Source organism: Callorhinchus milii, unplaced genomic scaffold, assembly GCF_018977255.1.
Source record: "Callorhinchus milii isolate IMCB2004 unplaced genomic scaffold, IMCB_Cmil_1.0 Scaffold10, whole genome shotgun sequence".
Classification (NCBI taxonomy): domain Eukaryota; kingdom Metazoa; phylum Chordata; class Chondrichthyes; order Chimaeriformes; family Callorhinchidae; genus Callorhinchus; species Callorhinchus milii.
This window is the reverse complement of record NW_024704751.1, coordinates 10,050,385-10,069,100: the sequence shown is the minus strand read 5'-3', so window position 1 is coordinate 10,069,100 and position 18,716 is coordinate 10,050,385. Positions and strand designations below refer to the sequence as shown.

The window sequence follows — 18,716 nt, the reverse complement described above, 5'->3', positions numbered from 1 at the left end:
TGACTGAAGCCAAATTTCTGGGTGCTCTTTATTTGTTTGTGTTGTTGTTGGCATTCTGTGTGATTGGCTGCATGTATTTTTTTTTATCTACGCGGTTCATCCATCACCTTTGGAATGAAAAGAGATGGGGAGAAAGGAATTCACGCATGAAGAAGCTTGCCTTTAATTTAGCTTAGGTCATGATTATTGGTGTTAATTAATCGCAAATAATATTCTCTAATGGAGTTAAACCAAACCATGCATATAATTTATACGTTAAGAATATTTTTTATATTAACTAAATATATTCCATTGTCTTTCAAAGATTGTTTTCTGGTGGGAGCAAGGACGAATAAATGGCAAGTTTTTCTGGATCCTCTCACAGATCTCCTGGATTTCTCTTTAAAACACAATTTACATTTATACAGTGCCATTCATGTTGGGAATACATGATACGGTGCTACATCAAATGGAAGGATTATTATCAAATTTTGATGGGATGGAACTTGATTTGCATGGTTGTTGGTATTGATACTTTTTGTATGATTGAAATACTTCAACTGTCTTGTTTTAAACCAAGCCTATTTTATAGATCATCCTAAGGTCTCACTTGATGGCTATTTTCAGAATTTTCAAACTCTTTATTCCGATGTCTTTTTAAATGGTTTACAGAATCCCTTAAGCATGAAAACTTTAAAAAAAAGAAAGTTCATTAATTATGACCAACGCACTGGTTCTTTCAAACTGTATCCCCCACAACTGCTTTCCCTAATGCAGAGTTGTCTCACCATCCAACTGGTCTATTTCATACAAGGGTTGCCAGAATCTGAGATATCATCTTGGAGATTGGCCATCTACTTACGCTACAGTACCTCCAACATTGTCATGTTTCTAGGAGATCTGAATATGCAACGCGATATAGTTTATGCTGCCAAGGTTTTGTTGGATCACTGTAAATGTCAGATTTGTTCTGCCGCCAGTTTGGCAGGGTAAATTACGCTTATGCTAAAATGCAAAAAGGATGTAAAAGCTACATGTGGGACTTGACATAATGTGCTTTCTAGTTGTATTGTGGATTTTCGTTATTAATAGCACCGGTATTGCGGTAAACAAAGCTTCTGTTCTGTCATTATTGGATTCCAAAGCAACTTAAGCATGTAAACAAACTGAAGAAATGTTGGGTTCTTTCAGCTGATTAAACACAAATTCATGAAGTGTATCTGATGTGTTCCCCCCCTAATCTCTCGGCAGTGAAAACATTCAGTCCAATGAAATCATACAACTGGACTTTGAAATGGAAAATTTCACAAGCCAGTCTGTGACCAGACGCATCATGTGGCACATTGACTACCGAGGGAAAAATCCCCCACCAGACTCGGACAAGGTGGTGACGGAACTGACTGTAATCCAAAAAGACATCCGTGCTATTGTACCCCTCTCCATGGTGAGTTTGTTTTTTAAACAGACAAATTAATTATAATAATTAGCATGGCATTTTCAGACGTCAAACTTGGTATTCCTTATATTGTGGAAGTTTGTGCCGTCTTCAAAAAGGGTAACAGTTTGTGCTAATTGAGTGATAAAATACTGTAATGGAAGGTGAAGAACTTTTGACTTGGCTGTGCTGTTCTGCATATTTTCCAGTTATTTCCCAGTTATGGCGACATGAGATGTATGCCAGGGACAGTAAAGTACCTGTCACTCTAAGCAACTGTTTACAGTCTTTGAGAGCAATTCTTCACCCGCTCCTCTAGAGTGATGGTTCAGTTTTGGGCCCCGAATTGTAAAACGGATATACTAGTCTCAGAGGGTGTCCAGCAATGGTTGATTAGATTAATACCTGCGCTGCATTGGATAGACTGGGTTATATTATTTAGAACAGGGTGTAAATGAATTATTTAATCTGATAAACTGGAAGAAAAGATTTGGTGGAGCCAGTTCAGCCCCAAGGAGACATCTTAAATAATAAATTAATTAATTAAATGATTCAACAATGTGTACCCTTTCTAGAGCTAAATACTGTAGTAGTAATCTTGTATTACTAGTTGAGTTTTTTTTCTTAATACTGCATTGCTTAAATAGTGAGTTCTGATGAAATCATTAGGCTTACTCTCTGAGAGGAGTTAATGAGCAAATAGTCTAAAGGTACCAATTTCTCCTACACACTGCAATAGCCAAATCATTAAAATACAGTATCTCCACTAATTTAATTCAGGTTCTTAACATTACCAGGCACATTCACATTACCACGCTCGTTACCACCAGAAAGTTTTGTTATGGCATGAGCACAGACTCAAACCACTGTACCACCATTTACACTCTAACAATCGGAAAGAAAATAATAGATGGTGGTAATCTTTTTTTTTATTGATGTAGACTGTTTTCGTAAAGTTGCTCGTGTGGACAGTTCATACATGCTTGTTATTTCACCCAGATCTTATTAAACATATACAAGTCCCATCAGTAGAGACGGACTAGTGAGCAAATGGTTTGTCAGTGTCTTTGAAGCTGAACCTGGAGAGACCGCTCGCTGCCTTACCCGGCTTTCAGTGGTGAGCAGGCAGTTGTGATGTGAGTAGGCAGTGGCTCCGTGCTTACAACAGTGTGGAAAGAGAGCCACAATTACACTGCAGTATGAAAGCAGCTTGAATGCATTTGTTTCCACTTTGTCTTTTCCTTTAATGGGAAAAAGCTGAGATGGAAAACAATTTTGTTCATTCAGTATGTAGTTTTTGAGTAAGTACTGGTACACAGGATGTTGCGGGTTTAGATTGTCCTCCCAAGGACATTCTCTATCCAGCAGTTCTGCTGCACAATCATAATTTCACATTGACTTTTTTGTTCCTCACAATTCAACAAAATCAGCTTTTAATGTATTTCAAACTAACAGAATGGAACTTATGAATCCACACATTATACAGCTCGGTATATCTGAAACACAGTGTCACAGTGCCTTGTGTAATGCAGTGCTCATAGCCATGAAATACATTGCTTTTATGCATGGAACAAACTCTTCAATGCAATGTATTTTTCAGCCCAATGGAAGACACTGCTTGGTGTATAAATCCTCTTGCTCCTCTGTGTGGTATACATTATTTGGCACTTAACATTGCTGCCTCCCCGGTGTAACAATAGGTTTAGTCTGATGAAACATTTTTCTTTGAGAATAGAGCTTTACATTCCCATGTGACAAAATGTTAAAGGGTTATGCACGAGGAAGACAAAGGCACGGAAGCGAGACATTGTGTGACTGAGGCAGCAGAGACGGGTGTTAATTCCAGTGTAGTGGTGTCAAAAATTATCTGGGGATATAATAATAATAATAATCCTTGCGTTTGATATAGCGCTTTTTCTTGTCTTCTAGACGTCTCAAAGCGCTTCACAGAATAGACTGTAAAGTGAATTGACTATTTGTGGGCGAAACGTGGCGGCCAATTGCACACAGCAGTGTCCCACAAACAAAAGTCATGGATTGCAATGACCAATTTTTTATTATTGTTTTTTTTGAAGAATCATTATCAGGCGTGTGGAGTAAGGAAACTTGCCCAAGGTTTCGCCCTGAGCGGCCGGGGATCAAACCCAGGTCTCTCGCTTGTGAGACGAGTGCTCTAACCACTGAGCTACAGGACTCCTAATGGCTAGAAAAGTGAGGAAGATAGCTGAGGTTTAAGGATATTAAAGTCGAAGTTTAGATCCTTGAAGACCTTATTCTAGCATTTCACACTACTAATGATCCATTAGTTGCCTTTGTTTTATTGTACTTATTGGTTTGAATGTTACCTTTTTCCTTAATCGGGCTCTGTTCCTGCTTGGGCACTGCAATCCTATTTTGAGTTTTTTTTCAGCACAACCATCCCAATTCTGCTATCTTTCTCTGCTAATTTACTTGCTGTTTCCAGCACTATCTTTATCCCTTCTTTACATATGGTAGTTAGAAAGCTGAGCCTATGTGCAATTTTTCTTAATGTAGCAAAGAGTGATCCTACGACTGTCTGTCGCGCTGTTGGGCAGCGGTGGTGGACGCACAGCGAACTCCAACCCGTTGTGGTCCGGCGGTGGCCGTGGGGGGGGGTCTCTCCTCCGGATTTCTTGTCGGAGGGGGGGGGGGGGGCTCACGAGCTGCTGGGCGGCCGTTGGTTAGTCCGGCGCGTGTGTGTGTGTGTGGGGGGGGGGGGGGGACCGAGGAGAAGAGAGAGAGAGACTGGGGGGGAAGGCTCTTGCGCCACTGGAGCAGCTGTTGGGGCGCTCGCTCGTGGGGACTGGTGGTGGGGGGGGGGAGGCAGGAGGGACGGTGGTGGTGGGGGGGGGGGGCAGGAGGACGGTGGTGGTGGGGGGGTGGGGGAGGCAGGAGGGACGGTGGTGGTGGGGGGGGAGGCAGGAGGGACGGTGGTGGTGGGGGGGGGGAGGCAGGAGGGACGGTGGTGGGGGGGGGGGGGGGCAGGAGGGACGGTGTGGTGGGGGGGGAGGCAGGAGGGACGGTGGTGGGGGGGGGGGAGGCAGGAGGGACGGTGGTGGTGGGGGGGGGAGGAGGGACGGTGGTGGTGGTGGGGGGTAGTCGGTTGGCTTCTCGCGCTGGGAGGGAGGGAGGGAGGGAGGAGGAGGGAGGGTGGCCTTTAGGCGAGTGTGGTCCCACTGAGGTGGATGATGGAGGAGAGGTGGTGGAGGAGGATGGCGTGATCGACTGTCGAACGCGGCGGAGAGGTCCAGGAGGACAAGGAGGCAGAAGGAGCCCTGGTCACAGATAGAGAGGATGTCGTTTGTGACTTTCACAAGAGAAGTCTCTATACTGTGGGCGGAAACCGGACTGGAGGGGTTCGAAGTGGGAATGGGAGGAAAGGTGTGCGCGGAGTTGGTTTGCAACAACGTGTTCTAGAACTTCTGAGAGGAAGGGCAGGTTAGAAATAGGGCGGTAATGGCTGGGGTTTGAGGGATCCAGGGAGGGTTTTTTCAGGAGGGGGGTGGTGACAGCAGTTTTGAGGGGGGCAGGGATTGATCCAGAGGAGAGGGACTGGTTGATAATGTCAGCCAGTCGTGGGCAGAGGAGGGGGAGCTGTGTGACCCGTAAGTTGGTGGGGAGGGGATCGAGGCAGCAGGTGGTGGGTTTCATGGAGGTGATGGTGGGTGAGAGGGAGGAGGGAGAGATGGGGAGGAAAGAGTGCAGAAAGGGGGTGGTGGTAGGAGCAGATGATGAGGAAGGTGAGGGGGACAGAGAGGGCGTGGTGGTGGGTGACAAGGGGCAGGTGGATGTGGCTGCCTGGCGGATGTTCAGTATTTTAGTTGAAAAGAAGTCCATGACCTCCTCGCACTTGGCATTCGATACAAAGATTGAGGAGGCCTGAGCGGGGGCACGGAGGAGGTAGTGGGTGGTGGAAAAAAGGATTTGGGAAGTGCAGGATTAACAAATGTGATGTTATTATCAGAAGCATATCTAATTATTTTCAGTTGACTGGGAAAACTCTTTTAAGGCCGGCACACGTTACTCTAAACTACAATTAATCATAATTATTGTTAAAGCAGGACAGGACAATGCTTTCCTAAATGATTGACTGAAGTGGTATAGCATTGCTGCTTCTTTCACACATTGTTAGATGTTTGACATGGAGAAAGCATTTTCCATACTATTTTTCTATTTGGTGGGTGTTAGGGTGAGGGTTGCCTGGGTTGTGAATGATGATTGTGTGTATTGTAGCATGAGTCAGCTTGGCTCAGTTGGTAGCACTTTCATCTCCGCGTCAGAAGGTTATGGGTTCAAGCCGCATGTTTAGCTGACACTCCAATGCAGTGCTGAGGGTGAGCTGCGTTTTTGGAGGTTACATTCTTAGGGTCTGGTGTTGAAACAGGGGTCCTGTCTGCTTGTTCATTTGATGTGAAAAAAAGATCCCATGGCACTAGTCAAAAAGAAAGAAGGCAGTTTCTTCCAGGCCAACAATTCTCCAGATAAAATTGGCTACCTCGTGTATTGCACTATACCAAATGCAAGGATTATTATTTTCACTTCTGGAGGACATTTCAAAGCACTTGATGTACTGTAAAGTGGAGTGTCTATGTTTTTGTAGGAAAATTCTAACAGGAATGCCTAGAACAAAAACATCAATTGAGGGGGCCAGTTCCCTTTGATGCCATCTAATGCACCATTGAGTCATACATTGAAGTGGGTGACAGTGGACAACCTTGTTTTACCTCGTTTCAAAAGGGACAGTCTTGGTGTTTACCATCAACCCTTACACAGATCTTTGTTCTGGAATGCAAATTCTGAATAACATTCAATGTGCATTACTTTAAGGATATTGCAAATAAATTGGAAAAGGATACTGTACTCGTGTTAGGCCATCTGATTTTTCTGAGAACTGAAATTCCACAGCTGGCATAATTTCTTGCCCAACTTGTCTCCTGAAATTACATTTCCATTCATGTAGCTATGAAATATAAGAGTTATTAGGCCTGAAAGCTCTGCCTTAAATCAACAGAATGAAGGTGGGGGAAGTGCTGATCAATGGGAATGAATGGAATGTGGCATAGCCTGTGAATACACATAGAATAATCCTTTATTTTTCCTTCAAGCTTAGTGACGAAGCTAGGAAAGGATGGAAGAAAAATAAATGCACAGCAAAACTGCTTTGGCTGTGCAGGTTATTACTTTTTCATTGCCTGTCGTGAAAATGATGTAAACAAAAGCCTTGTAATTTTATAAATTGGTGATATGGATCGTGCTTAATTTAAGAGCCTCGGTGCTGCAGAATTTCTACAATTAACTGGTTAATGGTTTAATAAATGAGACGTGTCGAGCTATACGATCAAGCAGTAAGAGTCCAATGGACTTTTCTGTCAGATCAAAAGAAATAACCCCGTAATGTGATGCATCTTAATTTCTATTCTACTACAGCATTTTATAAAAGTACATGGAAACAATGCAACTATCTATTTTCTGTCTTTGGTGAGTTGCACAAAGCTACATATCAGTGTAGATGCTACCTGCACAATTGTAATACATTTGGTCATACTGTATATGGCAGCAGATGCTCAGAAATACTTGTCAAAACATATTTATTGCCTCTGTCTGTGGGGACTGAACAGGGCATTATTGTTTAAAATGTTTTTTTTTCCAGCAACAATCCAGTTATATACAAGTCTATACATTTCTATGATCTTATAAAGGGGCGAAATAACCTTTTTGCTTTATAAATTGTAAGATGCAAATATTGTATAGCTATTTCAAAATGTAATTAAATATTACAGAGACAGAATCATTCAGTAATAATAATAATAATCCTTGCATTTGATATAGCGCTTTTCACGTCTTCTAGACGTCCCAAAGCGCTTCACAGAATATGCTGTAAAGTGAATTGACTGTATATTTGTGGGCGAACGCAGCAGCCAATTGCGCACTGCAATGTCCCACACACAGTCGTAGATTGAAAATGACCAATTTATTATTGTTTTTGGTTTTGGAGGGACTATTATTAGGCTCTGTGTGGAGTAAGGAAACTTGCCCAAGGTTTCGCCCTGACCTGCCAGGAATTGAGCTCGGGTCTCTCACTTGCAAAGCGAGTGCTCTAACCACTGAGCTACAGAACTGTACTAATTGTACAGGATAAAATCATAAGTTCATTAAAGCCTATGATTTGTAACAGGTGTAGGAAAATATCAGCAGAAAGATTAACTGAGCATGGCAGAAAAATTGCTCTATTTCAAAACTCTTAAGGATGAAACGTGAGGAAGGCTAAGTTTTTAGTTTCTAATTAACTGCCATGTTATGCAAATTAATGCTATGCAATATATAACTGAGTGTTTCTCATTACTTCAATTTTTGTAAGATATTTTACTTCACTTACAATGTCTGGATGTAATTTCTATGATCAAAACTGTACTAATTAGCCCGGAGATGCTGGGGAAAATTCATCTATACTGTACATCTGTTCACTGATGGGAGCAGGTTTGCTAAATTGATGATGATATTGCCAACATTGCAATTCTAAATCTAGCAAGCAATATGTTAGTTTCACAAAGTACATATGCAAAAAAAAAATCCAACTGGTGCAGCTCTCCTGCTAAAGCTGCCAAGCAGCCATTTTAAATGTGTATGGGCTAAGCAGAATGTAATGGTGTTCCTGTCCACTTGCAGCCTGGTTCATTGACAACCAAAAAAACAACAAATTTAATTTATGTACTGCCTGTTATGTTGGGAGGACATCCCAAGACACGGATAGAAGGATAGTGTCAGAGGATTTGTTCAACTGAGGTCCCGTCTGCTTGTTCACGTGTTTGAAAACAGAAGTCCTGGCCAACAGTTTCCCACGATAATTGGTCATTCACTTCATGGCTGTTCGTGAGACATTGCAGCGTGCAAACTTGCTGCTGCATTTGCCCACAAAAGCATCATTATATGTACACAGTAAATCCTGTGAAACGCTTTGAGATGTACTCCTGACGTTAAAGGAACTGTATCAAATGTAATATTATTATAATGGGATTGGTCCAATTAATGCAGATAATCAGCTTGCTACTATCATTTTTTTCACGCTAAATGTAATAGAAATTGGGAATGCACTGTCCGGGTACCTATAGCTGAATTATTTGAGAGTGATGAATAGTGTATGGGCTACCTGGTGAGCAAAAATATTAGGGGAGAAGGCATAGAAACATGGGGAGGAGACTGCTCTCTGCAGTCTTATTCACAATCAGGTGTGAAAGAACTCATTTGTTTACTGTGAACACACCATTTTTGCTGTGTCAAATTTTGCTCGCACCTGCCAATTAAATGGGTGGTCTGTTTCAAAGGGCTGTGCATATTGCAAAGTGCACAAGTCCACGTAGAAAGAGCTCAATTGACAGGCTTGACACAATGGGTAAGAGCACTGACACATGCATTTTGAATAGATCCTGAGTTGAAACCACCTTCAGGAACCTAGAACTCCTTTGTATATACTGTAGTTTCTTTTTTCATGTTTTCATTATGATCAATATTGTTCAGTATGTTTTCTTTTTTAATTAATCAATAAAACACTTACTATTATAAGTGGAAAATGTGTGATTATTGATGTTTTTGTGTCGTGCGGAAGAGACTGCAATAACGTATCCTGGTTTCCTGTCGTCTGAATGTATTATTTGCAACTGTGGGAAATCAGCGCATGGAGCACGGGTTCGAGAGGAACAACCTTGATTGTGGCTGGACTTTGTAATCCTCCCCCCCCCCCCTTCAAAGTACAGAGGGTATTTGATGAGCCGAAACTAAACTGTCCACAAAATTGTGACATCTTAGCAGCAAATACGTCATAATCCTAAAATTAGCTTTAGCTCCGTGGAATTGATTATTTGATCCTAAAAATTCCCGATTTTAAGCCACATAAAACCGATTAATTTCAGGAAAGTGAATCTCAAGGTACACAGGTAATTGTTTAGCTCCACAACCTTGTCATTCAGCTCTTTTAGAGAGACAGACAGTGACTTATTTCATATTCCGTCTGTGGATGTGTATTTTTGGTATTTCACAGTAGGTTTTTTGCGGACTCCTCCTTGGCCACTCCCAAAGGGTGCAGCTTGATGAATTGAGCAGCATTCGTGCAGCTGAATACTTTTGAAATTGTATTAGGGGATTTAGACAGCTGTTTGATGCTCAACAAAGGATGCCTGTTAGACATAAATCATCGCTTCTGTGCTGTTAACAAGATTTTTAATCAGCAAACTTGTAAATTAATTCTTTGGAGATGCAGGATGATCATGAGCAAATGGATGTTGTTGTCTTTGTGACAAATTGATTAATTAAAAAAGGCAATGTCCAATTTGCATAATATTAAGAAAAAATGTTTTTTCTGATTTACTTTATGGAAACATCAGGAAGGCTGTTTGATGTTCATCATTATTACCATAAAATTGCAGATTGTATTTATAGTAGTTTGCAATTCTGGAAAAATCCAAAGTATGGCTAAAGATGATAAGAGACTGATGAAAAGCTTAGTGCAGTGAAGTTCATAGTGCAGGAAGTGCTTTTTGTCTGATAACCCTTTGGCATAGTTTTACACCAAGCTTCAGCAGGTATATGACGCACAAGTACTACCAATTCCATAAAAAATTGTTTCATTATAATGGAACTATTTTATATATTCATAGCTATTTGTTATGATTTGACAAATGGAGGATAATTTATCGTTTTTAATATCCCTTGCATTTGATGTATGCCTCATGTCTTGAGTACATCTCAAAGTACTTCACGGGATTCACTGCGCCTTTAAGAGGACTACAGAAAGATGGTGTAAAATGCAGAACTTTTAAGTTATGAAGAAATTATTCAATTTTCTGGTTCGATTAATTAGTGTGGCGTTTTGCCAACTTTTGTGACGCAAGCCTCAAATTATTTATAAATATATTCATGTTTCATTTTAAATCTATTGCAATTAATATTAGATTATTTTCCTCTTTGGTTGGGAACAAAGTGCACAACCCACGTGTGTGCTCAGTATTGGTTTAGTTAGCAAATTCAACACATTATGATATCTGGTTTATTTTGAGGGGCAGTAAATTGGATTTTCTGTATGGGATTTGAGTAAACGATTTAAAAAAAAATTGAGGCTTAAAGTAATTTAAAATATATTCTGGTATAAAATAGTTTACTGAAACTTTGGCAGCAATCCCTTTTAATTTTGATGCATTAAGGTCCATGAACTAAAGAATGATGCTTTTAAAGGCAACTTACAATGAAGCATGGAAAGAAGCATTTAGTGTAAAATAAAACTTGTTTTTGGTAGTTAACACATTTACTAATTCATAAACAAAACAATAATCCCAACACATTTCTACTGTCTTTTTATTGTGGCCAGGTTTAGTGGATTGCTGCCATTAACCACGCAGTTCTGAAAGCAAAATGTCCATCAAAGCTGCATAGATCCAGTTCAGTGAGCACAGCTGCATGTCTGAGCTCGTCTAATGCTTCTGACACAATATGTGGGACTCAGATGTTTGGAAGAAGCTCTGAAAAGTGTTAAGTGGTATTTTCTTATGCAGTGCGCCAATTATCTGTCAGTTGACAGTGCCTCGATCTTTGCTTGAATTAGCAAGATGCATTTTAATGGAATGCAGTTTCAAAACGCCGCTTGTTGTATCCTAATTTATTTTAAGCTGCTGTAAAATTCAAAATGTCGTTATAAATGTTCTATGTGTGTATGAGTAAACTTCGAAACATCTACAGTGGAGTTTAAAATACAACACCTGCAAACCACATTTGTTGCATTTATTGTGATTTCTGGTCTGGAAAAATTGAAAAGCAAATCCAAAGTTGGCGGAAACCCAAACTAGACATTGCAGCTGACACAGCAAATCCAGTTTGAGCATCAAATTTTAGATCCCAATAGTTTAATAAATTAGCAAAAAGTATTCACGGGGGTGTTTTAAGTGTAGAATCTTTTCATGTGATCTTTTTGTATAGATATTCATATGTAGTAGTTTCCTAATTTTTAGCCTTTAAAGTGCCTTGTGCTGCAGGAGAACACATTTTCGGTTTCCCAAGCCTTTTACTTTCCGGGTAACGTGTGCTTATGAGTGGAAAAGTGGCAACCAATTTTATTCTGTGGACACGAGAGCTTTGTGATGCGACTAATCCTGCATCTGAATGAAAATGCTATGATTTTCTAACAGCTGTACTTGGCAGGCAATTGAGTTTTAGTTCTACTACTTTGGATATAGAAATCCTATGCTGAGAAGCATATTTTGTTTGGTTAGCTGATGCATGTGGAAACCCATCACGATGCTTAAGAGTATCAACATTAGGCAGAGTTCCAGTAAGTGCACCACCTGCACAGGGAAGTTTCCCTATCGGGAATGGAATGTGCACTCTCTCCTGAGAGGAATGCACCCGACTTTGCTAATTCCAGGTAGTATTAAGCACAGGTTGCCGAGAGCCAAGGCTTAGGGTCCCCAGAGTGAGTTGGAGTACTGCTGGTGTTCAACCAGCTAAAACCGCACAGCTTATCATTAACTGTTGGCAAGCTTCCCACTACTTGTCAAGCTAAGATCACCGAACCAGTTAGGTCTTTGGCATGCAAGGTTAACAGGAGCTGACTAGGAAGTATCGCAGGCTTCATCCCAAGTCCCTCGCTAGGGTGATAGCAGGTATCACAATCTCCCTATGAGCTTCCTGGTAAGCAGCACAGCACTATTCAGAGTTGCCCTCCAGTTGCATGCTGTTATTATACCACCTTAAAACATACAAGTTAAATTCAAGGTTTATTCTTGCTGGACATAATCCAATTTAGCATTTAATATGAGTTTATTACCAACTAAATGGGCTGAAATCAGTGCTATATTTCAAATATCCTGTTGAAAAAGATCATTATTTAAGAATAATAATTAGTATATTAGGACTCTGATTTTTAAGGAAGAGCATAAAGAACTATTCGTGGGAAAACTAACAAATAATGTTCTTGTTCTTTTTTATATTACTGGTCTGCATTTCTGCTGCTCTAATGAAAAAAAATAGCAACTTGCCTCCAGGCATCTGGCTGGATCCTCTCCACCACTGTTCACTTCAAATACCTTAATCCTCAGTGACAAAGGGGTTTTCTCATTCCACGCTTTCAAGCAACTTCAGATGTCACTGCTACCTAAACATCTGTAGCATAACAGCAAACAATTCTGGGACCAAAGTTGTCTGCCCTGGTGTGTTTCTTATTTCGATTCCTCTGTTTGAAAAAGTATTATCATATTACAGTATATCAATAGAACAAAACCCTTCAGACAAATCTGTCAATTGTTTGTTTTCATATGGATAATCGGTGGGTTTCAAACTGCTTCACCTGCTCCACATCCATTCTTATCAATTCCTTTCATAACATTACTGAGCTCAGGAGCAAATTATTCTGCACGTTTAGGTTTGTGGAATATGTGGTTTGAGAATGCTGAATGCCACGGCAACTTTTGAGAAAACTTCCTGCTCTTTTTGAGCGGGTCCATGGGATCTTTAACGTCCACCTGAACAGACAGATGAGATGTCAATTTCACATCTTATCCGAGGCACGGCTGGCTCCTCCAGCAATGCAGTGCACCCCGAGGACTTCATTGGGAGTGTCACTCTAGATAATGAGTTCAAAGTTCAGACATAGTGCCTGAACCCCCAACTCTGTGACTTGTGATGCAAGACTGCTGCCAACTGAGCCATGCTGCCATGGTGGTATAATTACAGTACGGAAGAAAGAATGTGGGGAAGAAAGCAGAAGATAATCTGCAAATGGAAAGATCCATTTTTTAAAAAAAAATACAATATGAGGGGAAATGCGTTTCGATTTTATTGCGATAAAACTAAATCTATGTTCAGTTACTGTCTTTGCCATCCCCTGTGACAGTTGTTGTTTTAGTGCTGCTACTGTAAAATGACACTTTTTATAGACTATTAAATTGACGCCATTAGCATGTGGTAATTATTTGATTTTGTTATCAGCGGTGGTGATGAACCTAAACTTGCAGATCCATCGTGTGTATTCAAGTTAAATTAGCAGAGAATATTAGGCAAGCTTTTTAGTAAACTAATCAGAGCAAGGCAACAGATGGTGCTTGGGTCCCAGTTGACCACACTTGCTACAGGAAATTCAAGATATTACGTGTGCAATATTGCTTTTGTGAAATAATGGACGTCTCAAGGGAACCTTAGCAATCACGTCATTCCAATAGATCAGCAATAAAAGTGAAGAATATTTTTTTCGTTGTTTCCTGATGCTTTCTGCAAAATTCTTCTGTATGACTTGCGTGTCATGTACTTCTAAAAACTAGCTGAATCATACACTAAAGAAGTAGTGTTGGCACTATTGTTCAGGGTTTTACAATATTAACGCACAGAAAAAGAAATAAATATGTGGTTATTATATGATTGCATATGCTACAAGTTAATACATGGCTTACTGCTAGTAGGTGTGTGGAATGGATGAACTGGATAAATTATTTCAGCAGCACACGGATATCACCTCTTGGGTCATTGTATATACTGTGGCAGTAAAGAGTAGCAGTATGGTCTCCTCACATTTCAGTCCACACTATCTCTCTGCCTTGAAGTTGTCTATCCTGAAAGCCCCACAAGGTGGACCATGACCAGCACAGGCACAATGGGCCAAATGGCCTCCTTCTGTGCTGCAATACTCTATGATAAGAGCCACCTGCCTGATGATTAAAATGAAGTTGTGGTTCATATTTTCCAGAATTGAACCTTTCGTGGATTGTGCACACAAAATTGCAAGGGTGGTAGCAAGGCACAAACCAGATATTGCTAACCCTTTGTAGAATGTCAGCTTGCTCCAGGAAAAAAAAACCTTTTTTTTTACCTTTTCTATTCCGTGCTGTTAGTAAGTTGTATACTTTACATACCAACTGTGTAAAATGTAATGAGGAATTAAGATTATTTGTGTTTCTTATTTTAAAAAAGATCCATTTTGTCTTTTCTTGCAGTTGACAGCAAAGTGTTGCCTACCAGTTCAGACAGATTGCAAAGCATCTATACATCCCCAGCCTATCTTCCAGTGAGCTACAAACTTTCAAATGTACAGCTTGCCTTTTTCCTAAAGGAGGCTAAAACGAATCCACAGTGGAATAGTACCAGGTCATTGCAGCGCTTAGAACACTTTGTTGTATTTCAGACAAAAGAACTTCCAGTAGTCAATGCCTCTTTAGGCCCTTTCTCGGTGGATCGGACCCTCCCCAAAGATATACTTCAGCCAACTAGCACATTGGAAATGCTAGACCGATTCACTATGAATTGGAAGGTCAGAGCCTTTATAATTCAACAGAGGGTGCCCTCCAATCAGCCTCTTGTCCAGGTGCTATTCTATGTGGCAGGCCGTGATTGGGATGATTTTGACGTTGTGGACAAACTGCCGTGTGTTAGACTTCATGCCTTTCGTGATGATGTCCGGGAGATTAAAAGCTCCTGCAAGCTGAGTGGGATCTTAGCCATGTGCCTGGTGCAAGTTAACCTGCCCCTTGCCTGGTTTAGTTCCTCCACCTCAACTCTCGGAAGAAAGAAGTCCGTGGACAACATGGATACAGTTAATGAAAATCTTCAAGCTGAACTCTACTATACCTTGCATTCTCCAGATGGAAATGGAGAATGCGATGATGCAACATCTCGTAAAGTGAACAATATCCGACAGGAAGGATCTCACCAACAACCACTGCTACGAATAGGAAGTATCAATTTGTACCAACCTCCACATGCTCAGTTAATGCAGGAGCACAGGCTTGACAATAATGTGTTCATTCGTTTACCAGAAGGACCATTGAAACCTGGTGAGATCCTCAGTATATCTGTGTTTCTGGCACCAAATTCAACAGTGGAGCAATTCACTCTGAGGTATGATGTGTTTAATTACTTGTGATTTAAAGAAGTTTTAATGTTTAATCTGGAATTTCTGTCAACTAATGTACTCGTGTCAAAGCCTGCAGAATACTTTTGTTTATTTTTCCATCTCTGTCCTTGGGTGTACATATGCAATGATCAATACGAGTAGGCTCCTTGTCTTATATACTCAAATGAATAGAATACTAGCTATTGAATGCAAAAAGTGGAAGGAATAAAAATAACGAATGGCTGGTGATGTGTAACTGGATCCATTGTTTTCGTTAGAGAGTAGATGGGAACTCATTAATGTATATTGGCCCCAATCCAAATTAGCTGTATGTGTGCATCCCCAGTTTATTAAGTATTAAATGGGATACTTCAGGGTCTGTTCGTTGTTTACATTAATAGTCTGGATTCACAGACCCAGTTTAAGTTTGTTACATTGCGAGATGATACCAAATTGGGGTTAACTGTTATAGAGGAGGCAGCACAGGTCTTACAGAGAGCTTGAACACACACTGCCTGACGATAGAACGGCAAATGATGGTGAATTTATCTACCCATCCCTTTTGCTTACACTCTGCAGGAAAATCCATTTGTTTTATCAAATTATGTGTATGCAGCTTTGCTTTAGCAGATCTGCAAGGGTAAATATCAGCAATTGAATATTCCCAGTCACCTATCTCCACTGAAGTTGCTGTATTACATGTATGAATGACTCAACGGAAATGACACCGACATGTCAGTTAATATCAATGTTTCTGCAGCAATCCTGTTGTACAACTAAGTATCCATAGCAAATGCCATCAGAGTTCTACCATCAAATCCCTCCAGGCTCTTCTGAAGTAAAAAGATTAGGTGAACAAAACACCGATTGAGTGTTAGTAAGATTTTTACTGCTTTGAACATTTGTGAGACATGAACTTGCTTTAATTTAGTAACACCAAGAGAGGAATGAAGTGAAATGAGAATGAAATGAAGTATATGAAAATTGTTGCTGGGAGAAAAAGATAATTGAGGAAGTTTTGAAAGTATTCCCTAAATGTATTTCCCCAAAAATGAGAATCAAAGGCATCAGGGCTTTTAAAAAATAGTTGATTTGCACAGGGATACACTTGAGCACAAATAAAGGAAAGGATTCCTCCAACACTAATAATAACACTTGGAGGTGAATTTTTACAGAGAGCAAATCAATCAATAGTTGGTCAATTGATATCCGACAAGTGCAGTTGTGAACTCTTATTGGGTGGATAGCAGAACTCGCTGCAAACTCCCAAGTGAGAAGCACAGCTCAGCATGAAATGTATGAGCATTATCCTCCTACTCGCGGTTTGGACATACATTCCTATCCATTGAGTAATGATTCCACCAGCTGGAGGGAGCTTCAGCAGCAGCTGCTTACCTGTCTGCATACTAATCAAGGTGTTTTCAAAACCTTCAATATATGAACGAGTGTCACGAACCTGGAATCATGGTAATGTGTTTCAAGTCTCAGTGCTTCCTCATCAGCTATTCGACATACATCTGCCTTCTGCGCAATGGGAGAACCTTTACAGGACAGCTGTAGCAATGTCTGTAAAGCAAGTTTTATATATATATATATATATATATGTGTGTGTGTGTGTGTATATATATTTAATTAAAACCATAATACTCAAGAAGATCAATGTGATGGCTTACAAAAGACCCCTAGATTCCCAACACATCTAGGAAATCTCCCTGACCCAACTGCTGCATACATTTTCAGCTTGTGCAGAACGATACAGCGAAGATACAAATTGTATTATGACATTTTATAATGTTCACTCAAAGTGCTTCCAACAACAACAACAACAAGATTTCATTTATAGAGCGCCTTTCACGTCGGGAGGACGTCCCCAAGGCGCTGGACAGTTGGGTCAGGACCCGAGCATTGGGGGAAATGGTCAGGGTGAGGGGAGGGAAAGGAGGGAGCGAGGAGGGGGTAGAGAGTCGAGAGGGGAGCTGAAGGCTGAAGGTCAAAGAGAAAGGTCTTGAGACCGGCCTTGAAGGAGGAAAGGGAGGGGGCGGCGAAGGCACTGGGGATAGAGTTCCAGAGCCTCGGGGCTGAGAGGCTGAAGGCCCGGCCACCGATGGTTGGGGCGGGGGATGTGGAGCAGACCGGAGCCAGAGGAACGGAGGGTACGGGCAGGTAGGTATGGGGATAGTAGGTCGGAGAGGTAGGAGGGAGCGAGGCCGTGAATGGCCTTGTAGATGAGGATGAGGATCTTGAATTCAAAGATGATTACAATGTTAATTTAAGTGTAGTGATTTCTTGTAGGATAATGTGACGGTCCTTTGAGCCAGCAAAGTACCACAACTGACCATGAGAAAGATGATGATGATAATAATAATAAAAATAATAATAATGCATTTGATATAGCACCTTATTACGTCTTTGAAACCTCCAAAGTTCTGCACAGAATACCGTAAAGTGAATTGACTGGGCAAAACACATGCAGCCAATTGCGCACAGCAGTCAGTGTCCCACAAACGGTCGTGGATTGAGTGACCAATTTTTTTTTGAAGGAATTATTAACCCTGGAAAAGCAATCGGATAAATAATCAATTAATCTGGGATTTCTGGCCAGGAACCGGGGACAGAGTCCCTTTTCCTGTTGAATAGTGTCATGGAATGTTTTAACGTTCACCTGATCACGCATATGGGATCTTGATTTTAAAGTCTGAACCAAACCATTGCACCTCCAACAATACAGCACAACCCACTGCTGTACCTTCGTATAATGATAGATTATAAGATCAAATTCTGCTGTCGGTCTTGAGCCCACAACCTTTTCACATGGAGGTGCGAGTTCTACCAACTGAGTGAAACTCGCACAATAATGCTACTCGAACATCCGGAAGGGATTTAACATTGTAGTGTAATCCTAAGTTTCAAAAGTAAATAATAAAAAAAAACCTTACCTGTATTTGCCTTTTTTTGCCTGTCCTGTATTCTGTTCCCCATTAGCATTTTAGTCATTTGTAAGTATAATTTTAGTTATACTTACAATACTTACAATACTTTAGTTATACTTACTTATACTTCCCCTACCTACCCGCCCGTACCCTCCGTTCCTCTGGCTCCGGTCTGCTCCACGCCCCCGCCCCAATCGCCCTACCATCGGTGGCCGGGCCTTCAGCCTCTCAGCCCCGAGGCTCTGGAACTCCATCCCCCAGTGCCTTCGCCGCTTCCTCCCTCTCCTCCTTCAAGGCCGGTCTCAAAACCTTTCTCTTTGACCGAGCCTTCAGCTCCCCTCTCGACTCTCTTCCCCCTCCTCGCTCCCTCCCTTCCCTCCCCTCACCCTGACCATTTCCCCCCTCCTCACTCCCTCCCTTCCCTCCCCTCACCCTGACCATTACCCCCTGCTCTGGTCCTGACCCAACTGTACAGCGCCTTGGGACG

The 18,716-nt window shown here is 41.2% G+C and overlaps 1 protein-coding gene across 1 annotated transcript in view; it reads left to right on the top strand.

The window, feature by feature from the left end:
• The window catches only part of tmem132e (transmembrane protein 132E), a 129,699-nt gene that overhangs the window by 22,859 nt on the left and 88,124 nt on the right, over positions 1 to 18,716 (top strand). The window contains exons 4-6 of the mRNA XM_042338583.1: positions 1,231 to 1,423; positions 1,624 to 1,651; positions 14,404 to 15,304. Coding sequence (XP_042194517.1) covers positions 1,231 to 1,423; positions 1,624 to 1,651; positions 14,404 to 15,304 — 1,122 coding nt within the window. The remainder of the gene's footprint in view (positions 1 to 1,230; positions 1,424 to 1,623; positions 1,652 to 14,403; positions 15,305 to 18,716) is intronic.